General features: G+C 43.9%; 1 protein-coding gene across 1 annotated transcript in view; it reads right to left on the bottom strand.

Moving 5' to 3' along the window:
* OCLN (occludin) overlaps nucleotides 1-19,168 on the bottom strand; it is a 30,195-nt gene that overhangs the window by 1,383 nt on the left and 9,644 nt on the right. The window contains exons 3-8 of the mRNA XM_044276036.1: nucleotides 18,342-19,011; nucleotides 16,652-16,813; nucleotides 7,379-7,515; nucleotides 5,402-5,602; nucleotides 5,056-5,227; nucleotides 3,242-3,283 (exon numbers count right to left, since the gene is read on the bottom strand). Of these exons, the coding sequence (XP_044131971.1) occupies nucleotides 3,242-3,283; nucleotides 5,056-5,227; nucleotides 5,402-5,602; nucleotides 7,379-7,515; nucleotides 16,652-16,813; nucleotides 18,342-19,011 (1,384 nt within the window). The remainder of the gene's footprint in view (nucleotides 1-3,241; nucleotides 3,284-5,055; nucleotides 5,228-5,401; nucleotides 5,603-7,378; nucleotides 7,516-16,651; nucleotides 16,814-18,341; nucleotides 19,012-19,168) is intronic.

Below are 19,168 nucleotides of genomic sequence, written 5' to 3'. Positions count from 1 at the left end.
TCCTGTCGGCAATTTTTTGGCTGCTGTCTAATCATTGACTGTCATGGCCATCCATATGGCTGCAGGAAAAATACAAAGGGACAGTATCTTCCCAGGTCTTCATTATTGGGATCACAAAGGTTAAACATCCCAAATCACTATTCCACCAGTGTCTTGTGAAATATCCCAATGTAGCAAAACTTATTTTGACTTGTACTTGATGTTTTTTTGTGTTGTGATATCACAATAAAGTTAGAAACTGCTCCTGTATACTAACATAAGAGCTGCACCTTTAAGGCTACTTTCACACTAGCGTTCGATCGGATCCGTTCTGAACGGATCCGATCATATTAATGCAGACGGAGGCTCCGTTCAGTACGGATCCGTCTGCATTAATAACTTAGAATTTTTGAAAGTAGCCTGAGCGGATCCGTTCAGACTTTCAATGTAAAGTCAATGGGGGACGGATCCGCTTGAAGATTGAGCCATATGGTGACCTCTTCAAGAGGATCCGTTCCCATTGACTTACATTGTAAGTCTGAACGGATCCGCTCGCCTCCGCACGGCCAGGCGGACAGCTGAACGCTGCAAGCAGCGTTCAGCTGTCCGCCTGTCCGTGCGGAGGCGAGCGGAGCGGAGGCTGAACGCCGCCAGACTGATGCAGTCTAAACGGCTCCGCTCCATTCAGACTGCATCAGGGCTGGACGGAGGCGTTCGGGTCCGCTCGTGAGCTCCTTCAAAACGGAGCTCACGAACGGACCTATGAACGCTAGTGTGAAAGTAGCCTAAACCTACTTTTTTTTTCTATTTATTTAAAATTAATAGAGTTGTCCAGGACATTGAAAAATATGTCAGAATGTAAGCAATGTGTTGTAATAATTAAAGTATTATGCACCTGGAAACTCCACCATAATTTTGTTATTTTATAACACCCCTGCTTTCTGTCACCTTTTGTATGTCTGGTACCACCTTTCCTTTTACAAAAAGCCCCAAGACTTCTACAGAAAGGTTTGTAAAGTTTTTGCAAAACCCTGAATTCCCCAACACGGGCCTGACTTGATTCATGATAAAGCTTGGCAAGAATTTTTTTTTTTTTTAGTAGGAATACACTTTTAATGAACATGCCTGCATAAACCCCAATGCACAAAGCCATATTACAACCTTTGTACAGGAGCATAATATGGCTCCCTGTATAGGTAAACAATACTAACTGTACCTCTGTATGCCTAAGATTTCATATCTCACGAAAAAAAATAAAAAAATTGTGCAAGCTCCAGTGAACATGGTAATTAAGAAAAATAGCACCATGGGCAGGACCACCAACATACAAAGATTTGCTGTGGCAAGAAACCGTCTAGGTAAGTATTACCTACCTTTCCCTGCTGCCCCCACCAGGGGTTAACCTTCCTCCCCTCTCTGTACTGGGTTCTAGGTGTTAACCTTCTGCTAGGTCCCCTTCTCCTGTGTTCTCTAAAGTGAACATAGTAAAATGGGTTTTGTTTCTCAAAACTTTGGCCTCTCACCGGCCCTCAGCTCCCCCACCTTCCTCCAGGCCCAGCAGTTCTGTACGCCCGTTCCCGGCCTCCTCTGTTCCGGGGGCAAGATCCCTCTAACACTTCCACTCCCTCCATGCGCTGCTCTACCAGCCGGAAGTTCTTCCGGTTGGCCGCACCTGTACGCGAGGCCCCGGCTCTGCGTCCTACTATGCCGCGTTCTCCCAGAGGGTTTGGGGGGGGGGCGGGGACTGTACCCTCAAAGCGCGAAACTTCGCGCCCATATCTTCGGCCCACTGAACTCTGCCCCCAACCTACTTAACCCCTTCCTTCCCTTAGTGCTTATGTGGCTGGGGGGAAAATAAATTACCCATCACTCTCAAAAGGGTCAATAGGGTTGGGGCTGAATGTAATTCCCAAAGCTATTCTTCTTTAGGCGGATATGGTCCACAGTGGCGGTCGATAAAAGTTGCGTAAACCCATCAGACATTATGTTTTCAGACATGTACTTTGCTTCTATCTGTTCCCTTGGCCTCTGTACTTTTTCTTTAGCTTCCAGTTAGGTCTGCCAGTTCAGGCAGCCTTCCATATGTATCAGACTGCTTCTCTCTTCTCTTGTTATGGAGCTTAAGGTCCTCCTCTCCATATCTCTGCTTACCACATTGTTCCCCAAGGAGAATGACATTCTTATGAGACAAACCCCTTGACCGTTGGTCTAAAGGGGACTTTTTTTTTCTTTATCCCGGTGGAAACTCTTTTCCTACCAGGTTACTCCAATTATTTTGCAGTTTTTTGGGTCGGTTCCACTGCCTTGTTCCCATTGTGTCTCTTCTCTCCCTCAATATTATTTTCTTATGGGCCATGGTCATGCCTGACATCCAGGTTCTCTAGCCCTGATTTGTTAATGGTTCTGCTGGAGTACTCTTCTTTGACAGCCTGGTATGGAGTTGGGGGTTGTCACCTTCCGACACCTCTACTTCTTCTTTCCCCATGGGAGGGGGGGGGGGGGGGGGGGCAAGATTTGTCATGTCTGCAGTTCTCTGGCCCCTGGTATCCAACACCATTTTCTGTTTGTTTTCTTCTCATGCCATGTTGTGTCTGTTGGTCCTTAGGTATCACCTTCCTTAGAAGTCTTCTGGGCTCAGGTTATGTTTTCTCTCTCCGGTATGTCCTGTAGTCGCTCCGTTGGTCTGGCGCCTGATTTGTTTTCATTCTTGTCCATCTCGTGGATATTCTGTGTGCTCTCCCCTTCTTCCGAAGTCTCCTAAGCCATGGCTTATGTCCCCGGGGCAGTTATTCTTCTGCCCAGCCAGGGCATCTGGGTATTCAGTCGATCTCTGGCTGGCCTTCCTGGCAATGGCTCTTCCTGTCTTTTTTTTCAGGGGTCTGGTTGTGTCCTCCCCCCACAATTCTCATACTGCTCTTTAACCTCCCATGGTGTCCCCCAATGATACGAGCAAGAAAGTAGGATTTTTGTCTTACCTTGTTTCAGGACCACATCGGTCCGTTCATCAGGTCATCACCTGAAGATTGACCTGATGAAGGGATGCGTTGCCATATAACTAATGAAACCTTCATCATTGCTTTCGATGGGGAGTTTTGCCTCTTAGCAGCGACGCTATCAAGTCCTGCTTCTGTGTATTCTTCCCAATGAACATAGTAGGCATAGAGTTACTTTCCTAGAAGCATTGCCGTTTATCTACCAAGCAGCTTGATCTTGTGGTATCACTGACATGCACATCATTATTAAAGCTAGAAAACATTCTTACCGATTTAATATCCTTTAAACGATTATATTCATCCGCAACGGCCTAAGAGGAATAAGAAGAAACATTAGTGCTAAAGTTCTTACAGCAGTATACCTAGTAATTACATTTGTTATCAAACCTATTAAAGGGGGTTGTCTGATGAATACAGTCCCCATTTTAAACAATGCTGGACCATGTGGAGAAATGTCACACCCCCGCAAGAGGAATATAGTATTACATGGATGAGATGTCTACTTAGAGGTTCTCCACTCTGGCTCATAGAAAGAGAGCCTCAATCAGGAGACCCCCCCCCCCCCCTCTTTTATCGGGTCCGTATGAATCAATAGGGCATAAGCTGTCTTTGCTAATGTAACCCACTTCAGAGGGGTTATCCTAATATACCTACTGAATATATAAAACTAAAAGACTGCAACAAAAAGAATTAGACAGGTAGACATTCATGATAAGGGTCAGCACTGGTTTATCATGAAAATCCCAGATTGAAAGAATTTGTGACCACTTTTTGAGAGACTGCAGATCCACCAGAAGGTCACTTTAATGAAATACTAAAGGCAACTTTAGTAAATTAAAGCTTTGCTGTAAGGCTACTTTCACACTTGCGTTTGGGGTTCCGCTTGCGAGATCCGTTTGAAGGCTCTCACAAGCGGCCCCGAACTGATCCGTACATCCCCAATGCATTCTGAATGGATGCGGATCCATTCAGAATGCAACAGTTTGGCTCCGTTCCGCCTCCATTCCACTCAGGAGACGGACACCCAAATGCTGCTTGCAGCGTCTTGGTGTCCGCCTGGCCGTGCGGAGCCAAACGGATCCGTCCTGACTTATTGACTTTCAATGTAAAGTCATGAGTCCCTATTAATATACCATCGGATCTGAGTTTTCTCCAATCCAATGGTATATTTTAACTTAAAGCGCCCCCATCACCATGGGAACACCTCTATGTTAGATCGTGAAAACTCAGATCCAACAGTGTATTCTAACACAGAGTTAGACGCTTCAAGTTAGAATATACTAAAAACTGTGTACATAACGGGCCCCTGCTGCCTGGCACCACGCGATCTCTTACAGGGGGCTGTGATCCACACAATTAACCCCTCAGGTGCCGCACCTGAGGGGTTAATTGTGCGGATCTCAGCCCCCTGATCGGCCAGACCCCCCTCCCTCCCCAGTATTAGCATTGGTGGCCAGTGCAGCCCCCCTCCCTCCCCAGTATCAGCATTGATGGTCAGTGCTACTGCAGTCCTGGCTGCCATGGTTACTTATCTTATACTTACCTGTGCTGTCTGTGGCCGGCCGACGCTCCTCCTACTGGTAAGTGACAGGTCTGTGCGGCGCATCGGAGGAGCGTCGGCCGGCCACAGACAGCCCAGGTAAGTATAAGCTAAGTAACCATGGCAGCCAGGGCTGCAGTAGTATCCTGGCTGCCATGGTAACCGATCGGAGCCCTAGCGATTACTGGGACTCCGATCGGAAATGCTGCTCCGCAGGGGGCAGTTATGTACACAGTTCTTAGTATATTCTAACTTGAAGCGTCCCCATCACCATGGGATTGCCTCTGTGTTTTCACGATCTTGAAATCTCAGATCTGAAAAAGCCATTATGCAGACGTCTCCGTTCTGAACGGATACCATCGTTTGCATTATAGGTGCGGATCCGTCTGTGCAGATACCAGACGGATCCGCACCGAACGCAAGTGTGAAAGTAGCTTAAGTCACACATGCTCCAAAAACTGAAGGAAAAAAGATTGCAAGACAAAGGGCAGCCAGTGAACCTGAAAAGTAAATTACTCCCATAAACACCTATTATAAACAGACCTTGTACGACTGGCTTCCTTCTGGGTGCTGATCCAATTCTTCATCTAGCTGAAGCATGGATTTCGAAACTTCCTCCAGCTCTGCTTGTAACCCCTTGTATTCATGGAGATCGGCATCAAACTCTCGCTTGTAGTCTTGTCTCTGTTGGTCTGAGGTGATGCGAGGGTATTCACTGCATGAAAAAACTGATACGTTTGTGTTTGCAAAAAACCAAGACAAGACATAAACTGGCCATGAAATGTCCCTACACCGGCCTAACTGGTTCTGCTCCATTTTATCTATGTAGGCACCTGTATAATCATGTCAATGCTGGTTTATGGAAATGTTAGGTCTCCACCAAATTTACCTTTCCCAATCATCATCATCATCCAGTTCGTCACCAGACTCTCCTCCTGTTATGTAGTCTGCATCATAGTCATTGGGAGATCTCATTGGTCTGCCTGACCGTTTTTTCGGTGGCGCTTTCTTGCTTGTATCAGAGCTGCTGCTGTAAGCATTTGGCGAAAAGCCAGATTCATTTTTCTGTGGGTATACCTCTTCCGGAATTCTGAGAAAAAAATCAAATATAAATTTGTAACGTGTGTATATCAAAAACACTATAGGATGGAGGTAATTATAAATCACTTCATGGGTTCTTTAGACATTAGATTTTTAAGTATATTTCCGACACTGGATTATTTTACATAGTTACAGGATACATCATCTACCCATGGTCTCCCAATGTGAAATGTCATCTATGGTTCTGCCATGCAATACTATAAAGTTGGCCATACACATTAGATAAGTGTCAGCCAAACCTGATTTCAGCAGGACCGGCCACCCACTTGATTTACATGGGGACATCCCAACTCTCCCCCGATAGAAGATGGATTTCAACTGCCCAATCCCTTTGTTCTTGGGGAAATGAGCTGCTGACAGAAGTCTGGCAGCAGGTTTCTCCCCTTTCCCCCTTTAGGACACCTGCACATTCAGCTGAGCACATGTGTATTGGGGAGGAGGGAAGTTGGGATTAGACAGTGGTCAGCTGAAAGAGTGTTCAACCAACAGCTATCTAATCAATGTGTGCGGCCAGGCTACAACTGGTGTGTTATGGCCCGCACCCAAGGGGGGAGTTCCCGACAGAGGATATTGAGGGGAGAGATGGACTGGGCAAAATGAATATTTTCTCCTGATCCTTTTGTTCTCCCAGGAGATATGCCACTGCCAGAATTATCTGGCAGCGGCTTTCTCCATTTTCCCCATAGGAAAAAAAAAAAAAAAAAAAAAAAAAAAAACACACATTCAGTCGAGCCGAACTGTATGTGTATGAGGGAGCTTGGGAGGGAGTTGGGAGATTGTTCGGCCAGCAGCTATTAAATGTGTAAGAGAAGTGTGCACTGTACGTTAAATAATCTGTCTCTCGCAGCGCAAGGCCATAAGAGCATTTGAAAAGCTCTAGTCTTGTTTTTTAAGAAATGCTGTTAAGGCTAGTTCAATGGGTGCAATAGTGCCATTCGTGCCAACTGTCCCGATTTTGGCAAGGAAACCCCTGGAATCTAACCACAAAATGGCAAGGTTTATGCAAATTTAGCTCAAAAGTGACTCTTGGAGGCTTACCCATGCAGAGCTTTTATGTCCCAATTTTGAGAATTTAAAGGGCATCCATCAGAGGCAGGCGTTATGATGTTTTCATTACCTGGACCCGTTAAAGTGCAGAGGGCACAGCAGTTGCAGAGCTGAGCCTCTAGGTGTAATAGCAACACCCCCATTGCATGTATTAAAACATCCTTTTTCTCAGCAATGTGGGTACATATGAACATGGGACCAACACAGAGGCCTTCGCCTGCCAAGTGCACCCACAACAGGTCAGCCAGTGCCATAGGTACTGCTGTCTGCTGACAGATTGTAAGCTTAAGTACAGAACTGTTTCTACCTTCTTGATTAATTTTCTAGTTCTCCAAAAGGTCATCATCAGAAGGTGAGTAAACTGCTTAGTCTTGGTAGACATTTTAGAAATCTATTCAGAGAATACAATGTCATGGCTTACTGAATATTATACAAATCAGTACTTCTGATACAAAATACTGCTTAATTGTTAATTTCTATATCCATTCCTGCTGAAATCCACTCCTCACAGATCTGTGTACACACAAAAAGGTTTACAGAGTTGATGGTTGTGTGCAGTCATCTCTGAATACTGTAATACAAGATCTACAGTAAGCCCTTTACAGACCACCCTCTGACTGCAGCTGCAGAACGGTGACAGATGGGAAATTAGCACATAAATGACTGACTGCTACACGGCCTATGGCAGGAACAGCACACAATGTAGAAGTAAACTCACGGTTGTGATCTGAAGCTGTGTTCAGAAAAAGCTTGAAGACCATTCACACTCCTGTGCTCCATAACAGATCCATTGACCTTCTCGTTGTATTCTGACATGGCCGGAACCCGCTCAGGATTTGATGGCACATTCTTCACCTGTTGTCAAATTGCAGAAGAATACAGTCAAGGATGGATCAAAATGATTATTATGAACCTAGAAGAATATTAACGCCAATATAGTTAAATCATTATTTTAATAGGTCAGTGGACCATGAAAACAGTCACACTGGTCCCTGAAAGCTGCAGGATTTTGTCCAGGATATTTAACGAAATCTTATAATGTGACAACTTCCACTGCCTAATTTGACGCTAGCTAACCGGTTCAACAAAAAGCTCGTCAAGTTATCAGTAGCACCTATATCAGTACAGGAACCCTGCTTACAGAAGAATAGGTTCCTGAGCATGATAGCCCCTAGCTAGTTAACCTTGAATGGTCCGCTCGGGTGGTAAGGAAGCCTACCTTAGGTTTATCGGGTAGCTGCTGGCAGGTGGAGCGGACAGGTCGAATAGTTGTACCAGCCGAAATCAGAAAATAGGGTAGGAGTCAGAACCAAGAGAGTAAAAGGTACAGAGACCAAAAGGCAGGAGATTGTCACTAAACAGTTTTAGGTCAAGCACACTAGCAAGCAAGAAGTAGGCAGAGGATAATCCGGTAAACAAGGCAGCACAAAAAAACAAGAACACGCAGCATATGCACAGAGTAATCTAACATACACAAGAACCAGGCTGAAAATTCAATATCTGATATTCAACAATAGCACACCAGGAATTAAGTAGAGCACACCAATTGGCCCCCTCCATCTTCATTCCATGTCAGAAGCAGAAACAGGTGAGCTTGTCACAGCTCTAAGGGTCTCCTGCCTCTTTGCCTTGCTTCTGCAGCAGAGACTGTTACTATAAATCTAGGGGAACACTTTACATCTGTAAGTACAGCTTCAGCTGTAAAAACCTGTAATGGGCTGTGCGTCACACTGCTGCAATGTGTGAACCCAGCTGAAGAGGAATTTTACTGCATAAAAAAAAAAAATATGTTCACACCTGCATGGTGTAAACACTCTGGGTATGTGTACAGAAAATATGCAATCTTTTACAGTAACGGCAAAGTGTATGAGAGTAAAAAAAAAAAAAAAAGTCACCCTAGAACTACTAAATAAGAAATCCAGTGTCAATTGGCCGGTGGGGCATATTTTAAATCCACAACATGTCAATTTATGGTGCCGATATCAACTGTGGATTTCACCGTTTGCCATGCATAGGGTGAAATCCACAACAAAAAAAAAACAGACAATTAAACCAATTCCTACTGTGAAATTCCTCCAGTGTAGCTCTACTCCAAGAGTCCCGACCCATTACAAAGGGACAGGAAGGATTTAGATTTGTACAAAAGTGAGATTAGAATTATAATGCACATGTACACAATAAACACAGCTGCAAACATACACTTTGCAAAGCAAGATAAACCTGTCTTTGTTCCACCAAGTAATACATCGTAGAACTGGAGGAAAAAAAAAAAAAAAAAAAAACAGGTAAAAAGGAGCAAAGTACAACAATGGCATATGTGACAAACCGTAGCATAGTAACAATTTAAAGGGAACCTGTCATCAACTTTATGCTGCCCAGACTAACAGCAGCATAGAGTAGAGACAGGTGAGTGGATTTCAGCGATCTGGCTTTTAAAAGTTAAAATTAAGTGGTTTCCGAGAACCAACATCACAATCCTTGCAGACTGGGCCTGGAAAAGAGTCCCGGCCACCTGAGAAGAGTCCTGGTTATTCATGAATTCCTGCTCTCCTGCCCACCTGCTGATGACTGACAGTCTTCTACCTAGTTTTCTCCCTTTCCCTGTAGGAGAGAACTGCCAATCATCCCCCCCCATAACAGTGCCCGCCAACCACAGATCCCCCCCCCCCCCCCCTTCTGTAGCGCTTTACAGACATCAGCATCCAACTTTCCCCATTAGGGCTCACAATCTAAGGTCCCTATCAGTATGTCTTTTGGAGTGTGGGAGGAAACCATAGAACCCGGAGGAAACCCACGCAAACACCGGGAGAACATACAAACTCCATGCAGATGTTGCCCTTGGTCGGATTCGAACCTAGGACCACCAGTGCTAACCACTGAGCCACCGTGCTGCCCATATCAATAATAATATAGTATTAAAAATGCTTCAGAGCCAGCAGTCAGCGTCTGTAATGGGAATTATCGAGCAGAAACATGCTGCTAGTTATCTGCTGCACTGAAGGAAACTTCATAATATTATATATATATATATATATATATATATATATATATATATATATATATATATATATATATATATATATATATATATATACACATACACACACACACACACATATACACTACACACACACACACATATATACAGATCGCTGGGAATTCTACAGACCAGCTGAGAACCTTGGCACCAAGTGTTTGCCTAGACCGAGATCTGTCCTACAGAGCAAAAGACACCAAGGTCATGGTCACACGTGCAGATTGCAAATCCAACACATACACAAGATCACAACCATGCAATGGTCTTCTGGCTATTATATCCCATAATATGTACACAATCTTTGTAAAAAACAAAATATATATAAGATATACACACACTAATAAATATATTATATATATATATATATATATATATATATATATATATATATAGTTTTCTGATGGAAGTGTCCCTTTAACTTAACCGACAATTCCCATACTCTAAGTTACTGTTAACTGAACAAGAACATTAGTCAAATGCATTTCAGTTCCTGGTAAAAAAGGAGGCTAATCATACCAGATATTACTTGATGAGACTAAAAACTTCCTTGCTATTGCTTGGCAACACAGTGTAAGCAGAAACACAAGTTTATCTACAGATTTCTAGAAAGCTCATCATATACGTGGCAACAGACGAAACTGAGAAACATCTGAAGATTTTCTCTTCACACCCACTGCTGCACTCTCTAGGGCCCCTTGCAGACGAGCGTGTCCGGATTAGGACCGATGCGTTGCGTCTGCGATCAGGGAAAATCACGTGAGTGCATACGCAATTTCAGTCAGTTTTGACTGCGATTGCATTGATCATTTTTTTCCGTGCGAGTGCATTGCGTTTTGTACGAGCGTGAGAGAAAAACTGATTGTGGTACCCAGACCCCGGACTTCTTCACTGAAGTTCAGGTTTGGGTTCGGTGTTCTGTAGATTTTATTATTTTCCATTATATCATGGTTATAAGGGAAAATAATAGCATTCTTAATACAGAATGCCTACTAAAATGTGGCATGAGGGGTTAACCACGTGGTGAGCATGATTACGTCAAAGGTCTTTTGGCAGGTCCTGCGTTGCGTGAAAAAAAAAAGCAGAATATAGAACATGCTGCGATTTTCACTCAACGCACAAGTGATGCGTGAAAATCAAAGCTCATCTGAACAGCCTCAGTGAAGTGAATGGGTCCGGATTCAGTGTGGGTGCAATGCGTTCACCTCACGCATTGCACCCGCACGGAATTCTCGCCCTTGTGAAAGGGGCCTAAACCTATTGGATGCATTTTGCAAACAGAAACCATTGGAATTGGATACTTTGAGGGGCATTTTTGAAGTCTGCAACGTTTTAATGTTGCACGATATTTGATAAATTCAGTGCATCTTTAAAAGGGGTTGTCTCACTTCAGCAACTGCAGATGGATTGCAGGGCGGTCGTAACCATGGAAACAAGCAGTGTATAATGTGATGGAAAAAATGAATCCAGCCAGCAAAGGAGACAATATGGACAATCACAATACATTAGTAAGAGCCTTGTTTTAACTTTCTCTATATAATAAATGCTATTTGCTGAAGTGATACAACCCCTTTAAGTCTTACACTTCTGTCTTGAGAAGTTAGTCCACTATCTATACTACCCCTATTGAGACTTTTTTATCTTGCTTGGGCTACTCTCACACTTGCATTCGGAGCGGATCCGTCTGGTGTCTGCACAGACGGATCCGCTCCTATAATGCAAACAATGGTATCCGTTCAGAACGGATCCGTCTGCATTATATTTTAGAAAAGGATCCACGTCTACAGGGAGTGCAGAATTATTAGGCAAATGAGTATTTTGACCACATCATCCTCTTTATGCATGTTGTCTTACTCCAAGCTGTATAGGCTCGAAAGCCTACTACCAATTAAGCATATTAGGTGATGTGCATCTCTGTAATGAGAAGGGGTGTGGTCTAATGACATCAACACCCTATATCAGGTGTGCATAATTATTAGGCAACTTCCTTTCCTTTGGCAAAATGGGTCAAAAGAAGGACTTGACAGGCTCAGAAAAGTCAAAAATAGTGAGATATCTTGCAGAGGGATGCAGCACTCCTAAAATTGCAAAGCTTCTGAAGTGTGATCATCGAACAATCAAGCGTTTCATTCAAAATAGTCAACAGGGTCGCAAGAAGCGTGTGGAAAAACCAAGGCGCAAAATAACTGCCCATGAACTGAGAAAAGTCAAGCGTGCAGCTGCCAAGATGCCACTTGCCACCAGTTTGGCCATATTTCAGAGCTGCAACATCACTGGAGTGCCCAAAAGCACAAGGTGTGCAATACTCAGAGACATGGCCAAGGTAAGAAAGGCTGAAAGACGACCACCACTGAACAAGACACACAAGCTGAAACGTCAAGACTGGGCCAAGAAATATCTCAAGACTGATTTTTCTAAGTTTTTATAGACTGATGAAATGAGAGTGAGTCCTGATGGGCCAGATGGATGGGCCCGTGGCTGGATTGGTAAAGGGCAGAGAGCTCCAGTCCGACTCAGATGCCAGCAAGGTGGAGGTGGAGTACTGGTTTGGGCTGGTATCATCAAAGATGAGCTTGTGGGGCCTTTTCGGGTTGAGGATGGAGTCAAGCTCAACTCCCAGTCCTACTGCCAGTTTCTGGAAGACACCTTCTTCAAGCAGTGGTACAGGAAGAAGTCTGCATCCTTCAAGAAAAACATGATTTTCATGCAGGACAATGCTCCATCACACGCGTCCAAGTACTCCACAGCGTGGCTGTCAAGAAAGGGTATAAAAGAAGAAAATCTAATGACATGGCCTCCTTGTTCACCTGATCTGAACCCCATTGAGAACCTGTGGTCCATCATCAAATGTGAGATTTACAAGGAGGGAAAACAGTACACCTCTCTGAACAGTGTCTGGGAGGCTGTGGTTGCTGCTGCACGCAATGTTGATGGTGAACAGATCAAAACACTGACAGAATCCATGGATGGCAGGCTTTTGAGTGTCCTTGCAAAGAAAGGTGGCTATATTGGTCACTGATTTGTTTTTGAATGTCAGAAATGTATATTTGTGAATGTTGAGATGTTATATTGGTTTCACTGGTAAAAATAAATAATTGAAATGGGTATATATTTGTTTTTTTGTTAAGTTGCCTAATAATTATGCACAGTAATAGTCACCTGCACACACAGATATCCCGCTAAAATAGCTAAAACTAAAAACAAACTAAAAACTACTTCCAAAAATATTCAGCTTTGATATTAATGAGTTTTTTGGGTTCATTGAGAACATGGTTGTTGTTCAATAATAAAATTAATCCTCAAAAATACAACTTGCCTAATAATTCTGCACTCCCTGTAAAAGTTAGTCAGACGGATCCGTCCTGACTTTGCATTGAAAGTCAATGGGGGACGGATCCATTTGAAATTGCACCATATTGTGTCAATGTCAAACGAATCCGTCCCCATTGACTTACATTGTAAGTCTGGACGGATCCGTTTGTCTGCGCACGGCCAGGCAGACACCCGAACGCTGCAAGCTGCGTTCAGGTGTCCGCCTGCTGAGCGGAACTGAGGCCAAACGCTGCCAGACTGAGGCATTCTGAGCGGATCTGCATCCACTCAGAATACATTAGGGCAGTACGGATCCGTTCGGGGCCGCTTGTGAGAGCCTTCAAACGGAACTCACAAGCGGAACCCTGAACGCAAGTGTGAAAGTAGGGATGCTTCTAACAGAAAGAGGTAATCTTAAACTCCATGTTCATAGAAAAATTTCTCTTTGCTTAAAGGCGTTGTGCAGTGATTTACAGGATAGGTCATCAATATCTGATCGGTGGTGGTCCGACATCCCCGATCAGCCGCTTCCTGTTCATTAAACTGCAATTCATCTCGAAAGTGTAGTAATATAAGTACTCCTTACACTACGCTACTGCTCCACAGGAAACAACGTGCAGTGTAAATACCAGAAAGCTGCACTTGCATGGAGCGCCACCTCCTTGTCGATAGGTCATAAATATAAAATCGCTGCACAACCCCTTTAAGTTTTGAGTAAATAAGCTCAAAAAGTCTCAAAGCCCTATTATCGTGAGACTATCAAGCCGGAATCCTTGAATGTGCGTCTTGCCAAATTCTCCCCTATATGTCCAGAAAGGAGCATGAAAGAAAAAAAAAAAAAAAAAAAAAAAAAAAAAAAAAAGAGTGGACTTAGGACCACCACCCAATCGCCTATAGGGTAAACTGCTATAATGGCTCTCTATACAATATATAAACAATGTATTTTTCATAGTGAGAGAAAATGGTCTAGCATGGTTACCAATATCGTGCACATCACTCTAACTAGACACAGCAAAAGCAAACTTATTGCACAATGTTTTCTTTAAACCTCCCCCCTCCCCCCCCTCTATTGCGACACCACCAATAACCACGCCATCAGATTTATAATACTCTTCTCTGTGTCTAAAAGCCACATTTTAGACCTTGCTCATATAGTGCAGTTTTGGAGAAGTTTATGAATCCTGGATTCATCCAAAAAGATTACTTCTCTATGACCAGCTTCAGACGTGCGTGTTCACTGCATGTAGGAGCGTCAATTCCCATAGTGGACTCTGCTTGGTTGACCAGACGGCATTACAATGATTTATAACGCTGTGAGTCTCTGCCCCCACCTTAAGGGCTCATTCAGACGGCAGTATGCATTCCGTTTTTTAGCTGACCCATAGACTTCAATGGGTCCATGTCCTGATTTTCACTGACAAGTATAGAACAGGTTTAATTTGTTTTACTGAGCTGTGCAATGGAAGAAAAGGCCTCATAGAAGTGAATAGGACAGTATCTTATCCGCATTTTTTGCGGACAGCATACGGTCGTCTGAATGGGCCCTAACTGTAATGATTTGTACTGACATAATGCAGTCCGTATAAATCATTACAGTGGAGGTTGGGCAGAGACGCACAGCATTATAAATCATTGTAATGACATCTGGTCAAAGGATCAGAGTTCACGCTCCCACACACAGTGAACACACTCGTCTGAAAGTGGCCTATATCTTTATGATCCACTACTGCCCATGGACAACCTACGTTTAAAAAAAAAACAAAAAAAAACAAAACATTTGACTAGCACAAATAACTAGGCCGTGTTCACATCTCCATTTTGGAGATCTGGCAAAATGCCAGCTGTGGGACAGACAAAAATAAATGTTTGTCAGGCCAAAACTCTGCATTTATGCCAGAAATCAGACGGATCACTGCAGTCAATGGGGATATGGCGGTGAAGTAGAGGACCAGGCTGGCTGCTCGGTGGCTGAACTGGCCGACGGATCTCCTGACTGATATGTGAATGAGGCCTAGGGGCCTGTATAACATCGACAGATTATCTGACCAATCGTTGGTGTGTATAAGATCTGTCTTTAATTGGCCATCTGACCAATTTATGGTCAGAAAATCTGTGGGTGTAATACAGGCCTTGGTGATTTGAACATGATATGGTCCTAAAGATCGGATGGACATTTCCACCTGAATGACCCTCACGGCTGAAGAGCAGGAGTCTCTCAGTATAGTTAGTAAAACTGGGTTTTCCTGAAGGATCAAAGTTCTTTATGAAGCTAGAAAATCTTGAAGAATGTCACATTCAAAAGACGCATTTAAATGACTGGAACAGAGACCTGAAGCCATAGTCCGCCAGAATAAACAAGCTGAGAATATAATGAAACTCCAGGCCCCGCCCAGAAACTGCAGGCTCTCATTACAAACACGTCTCTGTCATGAGATATCACATTACATCACTAGCAGAGAGCAACTCAAACACGCTTATCTGCCAGCACATCTCTATACGTGGAATGTTCACCTCTGCCCCAGGATATTCTTACCTGCACGCAAATATAGACCTTCCACTAGTCTCCAGAACAAACTGTGGCCGCAGTTACCCATCCCACTTGTATAAACATGTAATGTAACCATCCGGTCCAATCGAAGGTGAAAACACTGCACGCTTCCATAAACCAGGCAGACAAGCAGGTTCAGAGAGCAAACTGATAAGCCACATCCGAACTGATCCGTCTCAGCCAGAGTTGTACACTACGCAAGCGCAGAGGCTGTGTTTCCAGAGCAGCAACTGTTCATGCGCCACTACTTGGAAGCGTAGAGCCAAATGCACAGTCACTGCTCAAGGTGAGACTCTGTGCTGCTACTCGGAGCATCGACATAGGCGCAAGATTGTCTGGGCCGGCATATATGTCTAGCCCTGTCAATCAAGTGGCAGGCAGAGTATCTTCAGGGACAATTTCCCCCCCCCCCCCTCCCCCACCTTGAGGAGACAAATAGATTCCCCATCTGTAAATATTTCAATCAATATTTAAAGGGGCTCCCTGGGACTTCTACACAGATTACTTATGCTCAGAACAGATCATCAATATCTGACTGGTGGGGGTCTAACTCCTTGCATGACGAGCGCTGTGGCCTCATCATTGTATACCAAACCAATGCCGTATAACCATCCTTGTATACCAAGTGTACTTAGCACTGCCTCTCCCTATCCATCCTATGTAGACACAGAGCCGCTTCTAAAGATCATGTCAAGAAACGACAGGCCGCCCACATTCTACTGAAAGACTGGTATAACGGCCATCTCCTACAGGGAGACCACACGGCAGTATTCTCTCCAGCGTGAATATAATCACAAAGAGGGTCCAGAGATGAGCTCATTACTAGTGTTGAGCGAACTTGTGTTTTAAGTTCGGCATCTAAAGTTCCGTTTATCGAAGTATCCCGTTATGGATTCTAAATTCGGTTATGGTCCGTGGTAGCGCAATCTATAACGGGATACTTCGATAACCCGAACTTTAGACGTCGAACTTAAAAAAAAACCAAAAAAAAAAAAAAAAAAACACAAGTTCGCTCAACACTACTCATTACTATTATATTATCCGCTTCCACTAAAAGGATCTCTGAAAAGTCAAGACCAGCACTGCTCTGTTCTTACCCACTCCTCCACATTTGGATCTCCCTGTTCGTCAAAATGATTTTTCTTCCATAAAATGTTCGACTTCCCAAACTCGTTGATCTTCCTCCTCGTTTTTACGGCAAAGAATATGATAATGGCAAATGCCACGACGATCAGGAACCCCATGACAATGGCAATAGCCTAGAAAGAAAAAAAACATGTTTTAGACTTTCCCTTTTCATGTAGTTTTCACATTTCCGGTAATGAGATGCAGGGTACACAGGGACGCAGGCATTGTAAATCAAAGGTCACATTTATCTATATTAAAGGAGTTTGCCGTTTTAATCTTGTTCTGCGATGTGCATGACAAAAAAAGTTAATACACTCATGATGGTTGTTGCAAGTTTAGCATGAATTAGCTGGTGCAAACTAATGGTGTATGTGTACGATAGCCATGGGGTTGCGATTCTTAAAGAGGACCTGACACCTCTACTGACATGTCTGTTTTAGCAACAACTTGCATCCTCCGTGTAATAATTCAGGAGTTTCTATTCTTATGACTATGTGGTGCCATTCCTTTAGTATTCCTGCTAGAAGTTATGAGTGAACCGCCAGCAATTTCCAATGTAGGTCCAACTGGGAGTGTGTCCCTGCACAGTCTGACATTGCAAGTGTCAGACTGAAGCACCAAAAGAATCGGACAGGATTAGTAAACCTGCCCTACTCAGTCAATGGGTGCAAAACAGTGCCTGAAATCTGGATAGGCAGGGAAAAAAATAAAAAATAAAAATAAAAAGGTTCCTGAATTTCTACAGAACAAAATTAGCCTTGCTTGAAGATCTAGTCAATCAGCGCGTACATCACTGAGTAATTAAACAGCACATCCTGGGAATGCAGAACAATTGGAAGATCTGCTGTATCAGTCACTCACCAGCTCTGTAGTACAAATGCTGTAATCAGCAGTACAAAGAAAACTGCAAAAGGAAGATCTCCGTCTACAATAGTACGAAGCGGATATTACAACGGTACTAAAAACTGTGTGTGCGCGCGCATTTCCAGTGCAAGTTGGTTGAATAGTTGCTGCCATAGAAAATAATCTTTAATGTGCGGCACTAGGGTTGCACTGGGGGGAAAGCACTGTGGGGGGTGAGAGCTGGGAGACCGCACTTGGAGGTTTACTTCATTTGTGGGATCTGTCACCCATCTGGCCCACCTGGTGTCTGGACTGCGCGTGTCTCTGAAAAAAACTAACCCCTTCGTCATCCTGTGATAGTTGTGGAGAACAGAATATAAACAGATCTTAGACGGAAATTGCTCTGACGGATCAGAAGAATGGAAAAATAACGGCGATGTGAACTCTCCCTTATACCGTGTACAAGTTGGTGCAGGGGCCATGGAGCCAGGAGTATGGTGCATTTACTTTTGCGGAAGCAAGTGACAACCTGTTACAAGCCACACTGGTCTTAATGACACCAGGTAAATGCCAATAAATACTTTTATGTATTTAATATGACATCCACTATTGATGGTAAGATAAAGAGCTGCCTGTTGTCCTAGTACTTGTCTAGCTGGGAGTTGTAGAAGCATGCAGCAGAGCTCCAGGGAAGACTGGAGAGAGGGAAATGATGCTGTTTTACATGGGACTGTATATTACAGAAGACTGAAGTGTCATGGCCGTGTTTTACATGGGTGTCATGGCCGCACGTCATATAAAGGCACAGATTCTTACCTCTTGTGGTTCCACGACACAGTAGTGGTAGAGATACTGGTTAACAAACATTCCAGTAGTGACAGGGGCGTAAAACTGGTTGCAGATGGATACGATCTGTGTGTAGAAGGCTGATCCAGATGCTTGGGCTACAGGATTTACTCCAATGGTATAGACAATTGAAGCAATAAAGACCAATCCCCCCATGATTCCGCTGACGATGATGACAATCAAGTAGAATTTTCTAGTGGTAGCAGTGGCTGACCTGGTTACAGTCATTACGAAGATTACCATACCACATATAAAGCAAAACGCAGCCATGGCAAGGATGAACCCTTTGGCAGCACGGGGATCGGTGTAGTTCCCTCCATAAGCAAAGCCCATGCCCATCTGAGATCCTCCAAAACCATAGCCATTGTATGCACTGGAACCAGAATACCCTCCTCCTCCGAAACCATATCCCATAGACTGTCCAGTGATATCCAAGTCCCATGGTAATGTGGAAGCTACACATGCAAAGATTCCCACACACATGACAACAATGAGGATAGACATGAGCTTGATGACTCCTGGTGGAGAACTCCATTTGTAGAAGTGCTGGACTTCATCCTCTGGATAATACGAGTAGGCAGGCTGTGAGGGCGGCCTCCCTCCGTACACGTCTTGACTGGGGGCATAAATGGATGGTTTGCTGCAAGAATGTGAACACTGGGTTAGAACAAGAGAACACCGAATCATTAGCTTCTGCCCTCATCTGTGACATCTGTAGCACAATGCATCGCTTGACAACATTTTTCCTTTACTTCGCTACATCATTTTGATCACTACATGCTGGAATCATTTACTAA

Source organism: Bufo gargarizans, chromosome 1 (assembly GCF_014858855.1).
Source record: "Bufo gargarizans isolate SCDJY-AF-19 chromosome 1, ASM1485885v1, whole genome shotgun sequence".
Classification (NCBI taxonomy): domain Eukaryota; kingdom Metazoa; phylum Chordata; class Amphibia; order Anura; family Bufonidae; genus Bufo; species Bufo gargarizans.
This window is presented reverse-complemented; position numbering and strand designations above follow the sequence as displayed.